This window comes from Sorex araneus, chromosome 5 (genome assembly GCF_027595985.1).
Source record: "Sorex araneus isolate mSorAra2 chromosome 5, mSorAra2.pri, whole genome shotgun sequence".
Taxonomy (NCBI): Eukaryota; Metazoa; Chordata; class Mammalia; order Eulipotyphla; family Soricidae; genus Sorex; species Sorex araneus.
The window spans coordinates 107,040,949-107,053,667 of NC_073306.1; the positions used below are offsets into that span (position 1 = coordinate 107,040,949).

Below are 12,719 nucleotides of genomic sequence, written 5' to 3' on the forward strand. Positions count from 1 at the left end.
TAGCCCTGAGTATGGTCATGAGTAGCCCAAAAATCAATCAATAAATAAATATGAATTGAGATGATCTCCAATTTACACTTTATTTTTTTCATACTTCACACTTTTATTTGTCTGGGACAACCATGGTCTTCTTCTCTAACATACTTAAAATACAAAAACATCCCTTTTTGAAAGTATCTATAGATTTCCATTTAAAAAATCTATGCCTATTCAACCGAAGAATGTAGCACTGTAGCACTACGGTCCCATTGTTCATCAGTTTGCTCGAATGGGCACCAGTAACATCTCCATTGTGAGACTTGTTACTGTTTTTGGAATATCGAATACACCATGGGTAGCTTGCCAGGCTCTGCCATGTGGGTGGGATACTCTCGGTAGCTTGTGGGGCTTTCCGAGAGGGATGGAGGAATCAAACCTGGGTAGGGCAAGGTAAATGCCCTACCCACTGTGCTATCGCTCCAATCCCGGGTTTCTGAAGTAAGGCCAATAAATGAGGTGAGCTGGAGGTGGTTTGTAGGTGTGTTTCCCACATACCTAACTTTTGAGTGTTTAATTTCTTAGTAAACTTGGCCCCAAGTTGTTGGTGTCTGGCCAAAGGCACAGCAACAATTTCGGCGTGTCTGGAAGTCTGAAGGCACCTTCAGGCTGCTGATGCACTTGCCCCACAGGTACAGGTTGACCTGCTGGCGTCACCATATCCCCAACCAAAGAATATCTTTAAAAAATCTTTATATTTTATATCTTTAAATTAAACTGTGTGTCCCAGAAAGTTCACTTGATAATTCCTGAGATGTAAACACAAGAAAATACAATAAATTTATACTACAAATAGATTAAACATAGCAGTAATTAGAAAATTAGATTTTAGAAAATATTGCATTTACCATAGAAAATCCTTTCTGGATTTTTACCATGATACTTGCTAAAGAATTTTATTTTTAGAAAGAACATTAAAGAGCATCTAACACCTCTACCACCCCATAATGAAATTATGTTTCCAACAGAAAGGCCATCACCTATTTGATGTTTGTTTAAACACTTTCAGTGACTATTAGTAAGAGCTAACTGACTTAATACATTATTTTTCTGCCTGCATCTTAAGGTTCAGGGACTGATGCCATCTAGCATGGTACTCAAGACACGGCATCTTCAGAAATTCCCATCAGAAATAGCCCATCAGAAATTCCCCCTCTCCCAACCTTTAATTTTATAAGACAACTACGGTAATCATTGTAAAGATGTAGAAATGGTCCCCATGCAATGCTACTAATTTAAATGTTTAGTTTTATAAATTAGTAATTTTAATATTCTAGATTTTTTCAGGGAAAAAGTATTGTTTTTTTTTTAAGGAAGACATGGGAAAGATAACTAGCATAGCCTTGGAAATGTTTTTAACTAGTAATTAAATAATAGCATTGTTATCATTTTATACAATAAATTTTGTCATGAATATCAAAAATGAGAAAGTTCATACTTTTCAACTAAAATTTAATTACATTTTATCTTAATAGAGAAAACTAACAAAACTGACCTAATTTCATCAGAGTATGAAAATGCTTTCATGGATTAACATATGGAATTTATTGAACTACATAACATATGTTTCTTTCAACTTGATAATTCAGATGCTTTTGATAAGCAGTGCTTTCCCAAGACACTTATTTTACTTACCCCAAGGCCATTACTTTTTACTTGTCCATATTATATAGTAAGTTATGAATTTTCAAGCATTAGTCTGAATTACCACATTTTAGAAATATGGATTTTTAAAAAATGCGTGTGCCATATGCAAATAGACTTATTACATTTAAATATACTCCAAATTCACTTGTTAAAATGGAATGAGAGTTAAGCTCTCTCTTAAGAGAGTTAAGGTTTATCTTCCTACTAGTTTATATACAAAGACCTTTAATACTCCATTACTGATATTATTCAGATCACATTTTCTCCTTTATATAAAAGATCTATTACACAATCTCAGAATTGGGTACTAAAATCTTATAGGCCAACTTTTGACCAGAGATCTATACAACAGCTTGGCCAAATGGTAACCCTTCTTATTTTTAAATATCTATGGCTTTGAAAAATTAAAGTATTTCTTCCTCTCAACAAAGTCCAAAACTTTTCAGGATAACTATGTCAGAAAACCAATTTTATATTGAGATGAATTTGTACCCTTCTATCCTCTGCTCATTGCTTATAGCTTTGGCCCTCTGGGATTCAGAACAAGTCTTCCACATCACACACACCATAGCCTTTTAAGGATGTCATGAAAGTGTTTCCCATGCTTTTCCTAGACTCAGAATGTCCTGTTACTTTTATGAGTTTTTCATGACATAGTTTCATGTCACAACTTCAGATATTCTCTGGTAAATGTTTCAAATGACAACTCTTCTTAAAAGTATAACACATACAACTACACAGAGTGTTATAGTTGTATTTCTTCAGGAACTGTAAGAACCAGGATGTTCCAACACACTAAAACCTGAGTGAATTCAGTCATATTTAATAACCTGCAACTCCTGCCCTGGTGTTTCATCAACATGACTCACTACAGAATAGATACAGAATCCGCTTTTTAATTGATTGGGCTTTGTTTATTTGTTGCTCAAATATCAATTATTGATTTAAGTCAAAGTACTAAAAGAAATAAAATAGAGTGTAAATATATTATTATTTGTTTTTTGTCCTCATTCCCATTCAATTTCTGAAGGCAAACTTTATTAATACTTTCATAAGAAACTCTGGAAAAAAAATTTTGAATACATGAACACATGTCAGTGAATCTCCTATTTTAAGAAGTAGGATAATATATACACAAAACTAAAATTACTCATTTTTCACTTATAGCTTTTGGACTGGAGTGACAGCACAGTGTGTAGGGCATTTGCCTTGCATATGGCCGACCTGGGTTTGATTCCTCCATCCCATTCAGAGAGCTTGGCAAGCTACTGAGACTATCCCGCCCACACGGCAGAGCCTGGCAAGCTACCCGTGGTATATTCAATATGCCAAAAACAGTAACAAGTCTTACAATGGACATGTTACTGGTGCCCGCTCGAGCAAACTGATGAACAATGGAACTACAGTGATACAGTGCTTTCAAAATTTGCTTGTTAATTTTCGCTTTTTCCATCATAGGTAAAGGTAAATAAAAACCTTTTTCAGGGCCAACGAGACAGCTCAAAGGCTGAAGTCTGGAGGTCATATGACTGCCATGTATGTGAGAACTTGAGTTTGATCTCTGGTACCACATGACCCCCCAGGTACCTCTGGGTATAAAACTGCTAGATCCTGAATACTGTCAAGTATGAATTTTCAGTCACTAAGCCATGCAAAGGATTAATGTGTCTCAATATTAAATCACTTAGATCACACAGCAAGCTGAGTTACTATCAGGCATGGCTTCCAGGCACCACTTGGAAGCACCCCTTCTAATGAACAACATACATGGGGGGATGGTGTGAGGGGAAGTGGAAAAAAGATACTGCCATAGAGCCATAAAGTCAGGCTGGGGAGAAAGGGTGGCAGGAGGGAAACTGGGGTCATTGGCAGTGGGAAATGGGGGAGGCCTAGAGGATGAGTGTTGGATCATTGTATGACTAAAACCCGATCGTGAACAGATTTACAACTACATATCTCACGGTGATGCAATTTAAAAGATTAAATTTTTTTTGGAAAACAACAACATAGATTACTCATAGATCTTTGTGCATATGCACACATATAACTGTACTACAAACTACTGGAAGTAAAATAAGTGGATCTAAATTATGTATTTTGTTTAAATATCTATTAGTAAGTAGAACTTATACATAAGTATACACATAATAATAAAGGGGCATTGGAGGTGTGCTGTCATAATTTCAGAATAAAGTGTATAGAAACACATTATCTCAAATTTAAATATACAAGTGGCGAAAATAAGTTCAAAACATTGCTGTATTTAATGAATAAAATGTCATATTTATCTGTTAACTATATGATTCTGTTGACTTAAATTGTGATTGCTATCAACTAGAATATATCAGCCTTTTGGGGGCTAAACTTTTGCTTAACTATATTTCTTTCATTCTCTATCTTTGCAATTTTCTTTATAGTGCTCAATACTGAGTGAAAAATTTATAAATGTTATATTTCACCTGGATATTTAGGTTTAATCCATAGTGTAGAATATTCTAATTTATTGTGATAATTTTTTAGCATGTGTTTCATTGCCTTCTTAATTTTAATTGAATGTTTGAAAACACTATTTTTTTTATTTTTGCATTTTGGGTCACATTTGGCGATGCACAGGGGTTACTCCTGGCTCATGCACTCAGAAATTACTCCTGGTGGTGCTCGGGGGACCATATGGGATGCTGGAAATCGGACCCAGGTTGGCTGAGTGCAAGGCAAACGCCCTACCTACTGTGCTATTGTTCCAGCCCCAAACACTATTTTTATAACAAATCAACTAGTAGAGTACTGAAATTTGCTTGGTCAATTTCAGGTCAATGTACACCACTAGTAGAAGTCTCATTCTTGTAGTACAAGAACAGGGTTATAAATAATGAATAAGGAAAGCTAAGTAATCACCATTCTAAATTTTATCTTATGAAAACATAAGATAAAACATAAGATAAAATTTTATCTTATGAAAACATTAGATAAAATTATATAGTTTATAATTTTTGGTGTTGTATAAACTTTAAAACATATAAATATGGTTATTGTGACATGATAAGATTTAACTGAAAGGATAACTTGAAAAGACTGATTAGTCTTTGAGCTCTTTTCATAAATTGAGCATAAAAGATTCTGTCTACATGTCAACATGGAAAAAGAGCACCGGGACATCATCATACGAAAACTCCCTCTAAAGAGAAAGATCTTCATGTATTCTAGAAACAGAAAAGCCTATAAATGGAGATCTAAGGGATAAAACAAAAAATATATATGTATGTCTGTACATATATATTTTTTGTGCATAAAATATGTTTATATTTAATGCATATATTAAATTTATTTGTATTAAAACTTCATATAAAATTATATTTTATCTATAAGTACATAGATATTTTTATTTGATATATAATATGTATTATATATTGATATTTATAATATCTTATATATTAGCTCTTTATCTGAATTTAGTATACAACTAGACTAGATCACAGTTTTTGGGTTTTTTTTTTTTTTTTTTTTTTTTGCTTTTTGGGTCACACCCAGCAATGCACAGGGGTCACTCCTGGCTCTGCACTCAGGAATTATTCCTGGCATTGCTCAGGGGACCATATGGAATGCTGGGAATCGAACCTGGGTCAGCCACATGCAAGATAAACACCATCCCCGTTGTGCTATTGCTCCAGCCCCTAGATCACAGTTCTATTGACCTTATCTCAGGGTTCTTTCCACTGGGAATTGTCTAATCCCTTACTTTATTTTTTCATACTCTGCAAAAGAGTCAGATTATCTTTTTATTTCTCACTCAAGATCTCCTCCAATTCCATATGTCACTGTCACTGTCATCCCATTGTTCATCAATTTGCTCAAGTGGGAGCCAGTAACGTCTCCAGGTGCGCGAGTCTCCTGCCCCCGCACCTGGCTGTCTTCACCAGGTCCCTCAGAGGGGGGAGGGTTGCATTTCCTTCTCAGCCCCTAGCAGAGCCCCGGCAGCCAAAGACTTCCGAAACCCAGCCACAGTCATGCTCAGGGCCACTCTCCACACGCTCAGATGAGCCTCACACATGAAGGAACTGGCAGAGGAACCCAGGTGTGAGGGACCCAGGGCTGAGATCTCCAAGCCTGCTCAAATCAGAACTGGGCCTCCTCCACCCAGATCCCCTATTTTCAAGTAGCTAGGCAGCCACACCCAGGAACTGCCCCCCCCCCCCGCGGTTTGTGTAATTCCATCAACTGTCCAAGATCCAGAGACTATAAAACAAAGCTCCCGGAAGCACGTGACTCTTCTTGTCTAGTTCTCCCTCTTGGAGAACCCAGCAAGCTCCAAGAGCATACTTCCCACATGGCAGAGCCTGGCAAGCTTACCGTGGCATATTTGATATGCCCAAAACAGTAACAATGATGGGTGACATTCCCCTGACCCTGAAAGAGACTCTAATGCGGCACTGTTGGGAAGGACAACTGAAAAGAGGCTGCTAAAATCTCAGGGCTAGGACAAATGGAGACATTACTGATGCCCACTCAAGCAAAACAATGAACAGCGGGATGAAAGTAATACAGTGGTATTGGTATATATTTGGTTGAGATATATATATATATATGTCTATATAGGGTTGGGTTGGAAATAAAGTAGAAGACATTCATAACTGTCTTATTCTGAGTAAAATGCTAAGGAAAATAACTTGATAAACAACTTAAAAGTTTAATTTATATGCTCTGAGTATAATCATAGAAACCATAATGAGTGACATTCCTGTAATCCAAGAAAAAGAGAACAGTGACAAAAGCATAAGGTGCTGACCAATTAGATGGAGGGAAATGTACAGATGCAAGATAGTTATTTTTGGTGACTTTAATAGGACTTGCAATAAAATGGAAAACAATTATTAGCATCATTAGACAATAAGTATCACAAGGATTCTTTTACTATAACATAGAGAAATGAGAATTCTCATAGACTATAGAGAAGAGCCTAAATGACTTGGTCACTTACAGACCTTATTGCAGTATTCTATTCCTGTAGGGTTCTAAAGAAAACTGACAGTAATGCAAGGGTTTAGGTCCTATTGATCCAATCCTCCCCCCAATTTTCACTTGTTAATCAAAATTAATCTCAAAGAAGTTATCTACCTTATGTTTTCTCAAGGGAGAACTCAAGAATTTATTCTGAGTTAAGAAAAATTAGAGTCTCCACAGTCATTCAGAAAATTAGTCTCAAATCATTGTTATATTTTATATCCTTAGAATATTTGTGATATTGTCTAGGAAGTAATGATCTATTATTTGTTGCTTATTTTCAAACAAAACAAGATGTTAAATATTGCCCTTATATGTTTTCTAAGACAATACTACTGGTCAACTGGAATTAATGTGTTACTCATCAGATTTTTTAAAAATCATTTGAGTTGTACACAGAAGTGATTTCTCACTTTAAAAAAATATATTACAAATGTAAATTGATAAGAAAGGTTACTTATACATCACTATTTGATATTTCAAAATTTTTAAATGACTGAAATAAATCAAACCTTTTCCAAAAAGTGCTTTGCTTTGATTTCAATCTATAGAGTTCTCTCATAAGATTCTGAGACAGTCTTTTAGGGAATGTTATAAAATCAGGTGCTAAGCAAAAAACAACTATAAATATCAAAGAATAAATAATCATCTTTTGATGATTTAGTCTTTTGTATTTAATATATAATTTTAAATATTTTTATATGGATACAATTCTGAAGTATTAAATATATCTTACTACATAGACATCTGTACACAAAATTTGTATAGTTGATAAAGATGAAAAAAGTAGTTATCATACCTGTGGACATAAGGTTTCCAGATGATTGGCTGCAGTTTGGATAATTTTAATCCCGTCTTCATTTGTTGACATGGAACAAGCAAGATTTGCCACCTTAAATATAATACAAAACAATGAAAATCATTTCAGGCTTCAAGGACAAGGAAGTACAGTAACATTTGTTGTCCTAGATCAGTAAGAATAGCTTAGGGAAGTTATTAAAACAAGAAAAAAAAGGAAGAAATTTCTTTTCATTTTTATAAGAAGATTTTTGAGTGAATCAGAAAACCCTACATAACTGATATCAACATCAATCCCATAAGAAGCTGTTATGATTTTATATTCATCTGTCAAAAAGTTTCCTCTATGAATTGAATGAAAATAGTTTCTTGGGAACTCATAACTGCAGTTTACTTTAACTTAGTAATTGGTTTATTGTCCCCCAGAGTTCTACCATAAATGGCTAAGATACACCAAACATAATGATACATTTGTTCATGCTTTATTCAGTAACGAGTATACAAAAATAGACAAATAAAAGATAATTAAATGCTTCCTGGTCACAATGTCCTATTACAACGTTATGGACACTGATGTTCAAAGAGTCAAATTTGATGCAAACATTAGTGACATTAGTGACACCAAAATTTCTGCAATAAATGACTGTTTTTGAAATTTACACTGAGATACTTTTTCATTCTATTCCCTTAACCAACAGTTTGTGTCCCCCCTCCCATCTCCACTTCAGGTAATTTTTGTACTATTACCAAATCTGTCTATTTCTTTTTCTTTTTTTTTAAATTCTTTTATTGATTCACCATGTGGAAAGTTACAAAGCTTTCAGGTTAAAGTCTCAGTTATACAATGCTCAAACACCCATCCCTTCACCAGTGCACATATTGCACCACCAAGAATCACGATATACCTCCCCCCTTCCCCCCACCTCCCCAGCTCCCCACCCCGCATGTGTAACTGGTAAATTTCACTTTACTTTCACTTTACTTTGATTACATTCGATATTTAAACAAAAAAATTTCACTATTATTGATTTGGAGTGTCTCCCCCATAAAGTCGATCTGCTGAAAAGAAAGCATTTGGTAATTTGTTTTTCATTGCTGAGAATGAAGAGATATGAAGTCAGGAGGCGGCACTAGCAGCAGCATAGTTTTGGATTTCTGTATTTTAGCATTTTAGTAACTAAGTCCAGAGAAATGTCTGCCAGGAATCGCAACATTGTAAGCTTGTACCTCTCAGCTACTTTATATTCCACATATGAGTGAGTGTGATCTTTCTATGTCTGTCTCTTTCTTTCTGACTCATTTCACTCAGCATGATACTTTCCATGTTGATCCACTTATATGCAAATTTCATGACTTCATGTTTTCTGACAGCTACGTAGTATTCCATTGTGTAAATATAGCAGAGTTTTTTTAGCCAATCATCTGTTTTCGGGTACTCTGTTTTTTTCCATATTGTGGCTATAGTAAACAGAGCGGCAATGAACATGGAAATGCAGATGTCATCTCTACTATACCTTTTTGCCTCTCCGGGATATATTCCCAGGAGTGCTATTGCTGGGTCAAATGGGAGCTCAATTTCTAACTTTTTGAGAATCGTCCATATTGTTTTTCAAAAGGGCTGAACCAGTCGGCATTCCCACCAGCAGTGAAGGAGAGTCCCTTTCTCCCCACATCCACGCCAACACCAGTTGCTTTTGCTTTTGGGGATGTGGGCCAGTCTCTGTGGTGTGAGATGATATCTCATTGTTGTTTTGATCTGCATCTCCCTGATAATTAGTGATGTTGAACATTTTCTCATGTGCCTCTCAGCCATTCGGATTTCTTCTTTGGAAAAGATTCTGTTCATTTCATCACCCCATTTTTTGATCCAGTCGGCAGTTTTCTTCTTGTGGAGTTCAACCAGTGCATTGTATACCCTTGTTATCAACCCTTTTATCGGATGGGTACTGCATAAATATCCTTTCCCATTCTGTAGATTGTCTTTGTATTTTGGTCACTGTTTCTTTTGAGTTGCAGAAGCTTCTTAGTTTGAGATAGTCCCATTTATTTATCTTTGTTTTCACTAGCTTGGCCAGTGGCGTGTCAGCTTTGAAGATACCTTTGGCTTCAATGTCGTAGAGGGTTTTGCCAACCTTATCTTCAATGTACCTTAGGGATTCTGGTCTGATGTTGAGGTATTTAATCCATATTGATCTGATTTTTGTGCATGGTGATAGATGGAGGTCTAAGCCCATTTTTTTGCATGTAGGCGTCCAGTTTTGCCAGCACAATTTGTTAAACATGCTTTCCTTGCTCCACATCATATTTCTTTCTCCCTTATCAAAGATTAGATGATCATATATTTGGGGGTGTATGTCAGAGTATTCAACCCTATTCCATTGGTCTGCAGCTCTGCCTTTGTTCCAATACCATGCTGTTTTAATGACAACCGCTTTGTAGTAGAGTTGGAAGTTGGGGAGGTTGATTCCTCCCATTTTCTTTTTCCCAAGAATTGCTTTAGCTATTCGTCGGGGCTTATTGTTCCATATGAATTTCAGGAGCGCTTGCTCCATTTCTTTGAAGAATGTCAAGGGTATCCCTATAGGGATCACATTGAATTTGTACAATGCTTTGGGGAGAATTGCCATTTTGACAATATTAATTCTCCCAATCCATGAGCAGGGAATGTCTTTCCATTTCCTCATGTCCTCTTTTATTTCCTGAAGTAGTGTTTTATAGTTTTCATTATACAAGTTCTTTACCTCCTTTGTTAAGCTGATTCCGAGGTACTTGATTTTTTGAGGGGCAATTGTGAACGGGATTGCTTTTCTCAGGTCACTTTATTCTCTCTCATTATTTGCATATTGGAAAGCCATGGACTTTTGGGTATTGATTCTATAGCCTCCAACTTTACTATACGACTCTATTGTTTCTAGGAGTTTCTTGGTAGAGGTTTTAGGGTTCCCTAGGTATAGTATCATATCATCTGCGAATAGTGAAACCTTGATTTCGTCCTTTCCTACCTGAATGCCCTTAATATCTTTTTCTTGCCTAATCGCTATTGCAAGTACTTCCAGTACTATATTGAACAGAAGTGGAGAGAGTGGGCTTCTTTGTCTCGTCCCTCTTCTCAGAGGGAAGCCTCTTAGTTTTTCCCCATTGAGGACAATGCTTGCCATAGGCTTGTGATAAATGGCTTTGACTATATTGAGGAAGGTCCCTTCTATACCCATTTTGGCGAGTGTTTTCATCATAAACGGATGCTTGATCTTGTCAAATGCTTTCTCTGCATCTATTGATATGATTATATGATTTTTATCTTTTCTTTTGTTGATATGATGGATTCTGTTGATTGATTTCCGGATGTTAAACCATACTTGCATCCCCAGGATGAATCCCACTTGGTCGTGGTTTATGATCTTTTTGATGAGTTGTTGAATTCTATTTGCTAATATTTTGTTGAGGATCTTCGCATCTGTGTTCATCAGGGATATTGGCCTCTAGTTTTCTTTTATTGTGGTGTCTTTGTCTGCCTTTGGTATTAGGGAGATATGAGCCTCATAGAAACTGTTTGGGAGGGTTTCTGTTTCTTCAATTTCCTGGAAAAGCTTGAGGACTGGCAAAAGGTCCTCTTTAAATGTTTGGAAGAATTCGCTAGTGAATCCGTCTGGACCAGGGCTTTTGTTTTTTGGAAGACTTTTGATTACCATTTCAATTTCCTTGATGTTAATTGGACTATTCAGGTACTCCAGGTCTTCTTGGTTCAGCCTTGGGAGATTATAGGAGTCGAGGAATTTATCCATTTCTTCTAGGTTCCCTTGTTTCGTGGCATACAGATTTTCACAGTAGTCTCTGATGATCTTTTGAATTTCATTGGTTTCTGTTGTGATGTCCCCCTTTTCGTTTCTGATTCTGCTTATAAGGGTTCTCTCTCTCTCTTTCTTTGTGAGTCTTGCTAGTGGTTTATCAATCTTGTTTATTTTCACGAAGAACCAGCTCTTGGTTTCATTGATTTTTTGGATTGTCTTTTGGGTTTCCATGTCATTAATTTCTGCTCTAAGTTTTATTATCTCTTTCCTTCTGCCTGGTTTGGGCTCCTTTTGTTGGTCCTTTTCTAAGGTGTTGAGCTGTGAGATCAAATTATTTATGTGGGCCCTTTCTTCCTTCCTGAGATATGCTTGCAGAGCTATAAATTTTCCCCTTAAAACAGCTTTAGCTGCGTCCCACAGGTTCTGGTAGCTCGTGTCTTCATTCTCATTTGTTTCTAGGTACCTTTTGATTTCTTCCTTGATTTCCTTCCTGACCCACTCATTGTTCAATATCGAGCTATTTAATTTCCAGGTGTTTGATTTGGTTTTCTGCATCTGTCCATGATTAAGTTTTATCTTCAGTGCATCATGGTCTGAAAAGATAGCTGGTACAATGTCTATCTTTTTGATTCTGTTGAGGTATGCTGTGTGGCCTAGCGCATGATCTATTCTAGAAAATGTTCCATGTGCACTGGAAAAGAATGTGTATTCCTTTTTTGGGGGATATAAAGCCCTGTATAGATCTATTAGCCCTCTCTCTTCTATTTCTTCCTTCAAAGCCAGTATTTCCTTGGTGATTTTTAATCTTCTTGATCTTTCCAGAGGAGACAGTGCGGTGTTGAAGTCTCCAGCTACTGTTGTGTTGCTCGAGATGTCCTTCTTAAGGTCTCTTAGCAGCTGTTGTAGGTATTTAGCTGGTCCCTCATTGGGTGCATAGACATTTAGGAGTGTGATTTCTTCCTAATGTACACATCCCGTGATTAATAAAAAGTGGCCTTCACTATCCCTTCTAATCTTTTTTAACCTGAAGTCTATGTTGTCGGATACTAGTAACACCACCCCAGCTTTCTTGAGGGAGTTGTTTGCTTGCAGGATTGTTTTCCATCAATGACTTTGAGTCTGTGTTTGTTCTGGCTATTCAGATGTGTTTCTTGCAGGCAGCAAAATGTTGGGTTCAGTCTTTGAATCCATTTTGCCAGTCTGTGTCTCTTAATTGGTGAATTCAGACCATTGACATTAAGTGAGATTATTGTTATGGGATTTTGCACCATTTTTGTGCAAGGGTTTGTTGTGCTTGTAGGGGTTGTTCTTGTCTTACAATAGCCCCTTTAGTGCTTCTTTTAGATTTGGTTTTGAGTCTATGAAGTTCCTGAGCTGTTGTTTATCCCCAAAGTAGTGTATGATTCCTTCTAGTTTGAATGAGAGTTTAGCCGGATAAAGTATTCTTGGTGA

General features: G+C 36.4%; 1 protein-coding gene across 1 annotated transcript in view; it reads right to left on the reverse strand.

Annotated features, from left to right (window-relative positions):
- The window catches only part of CTNNA3 (catenin alpha 3), a 1,605,010-nt gene that overhangs the window by 590,941 nt on the left and 1,001,350 nt on the right, over positions 1-12,719 (reverse strand). The window contains exon 9 of the mRNA XM_004617094.3: positions 7,481-7,573. Within this exon, the coding sequence (XP_004617151.1) occupies positions 7,481-7,573 (93 nt within the window). The remainder of the gene's footprint in view (positions 1-7,480; positions 7,574-12,719) is intronic.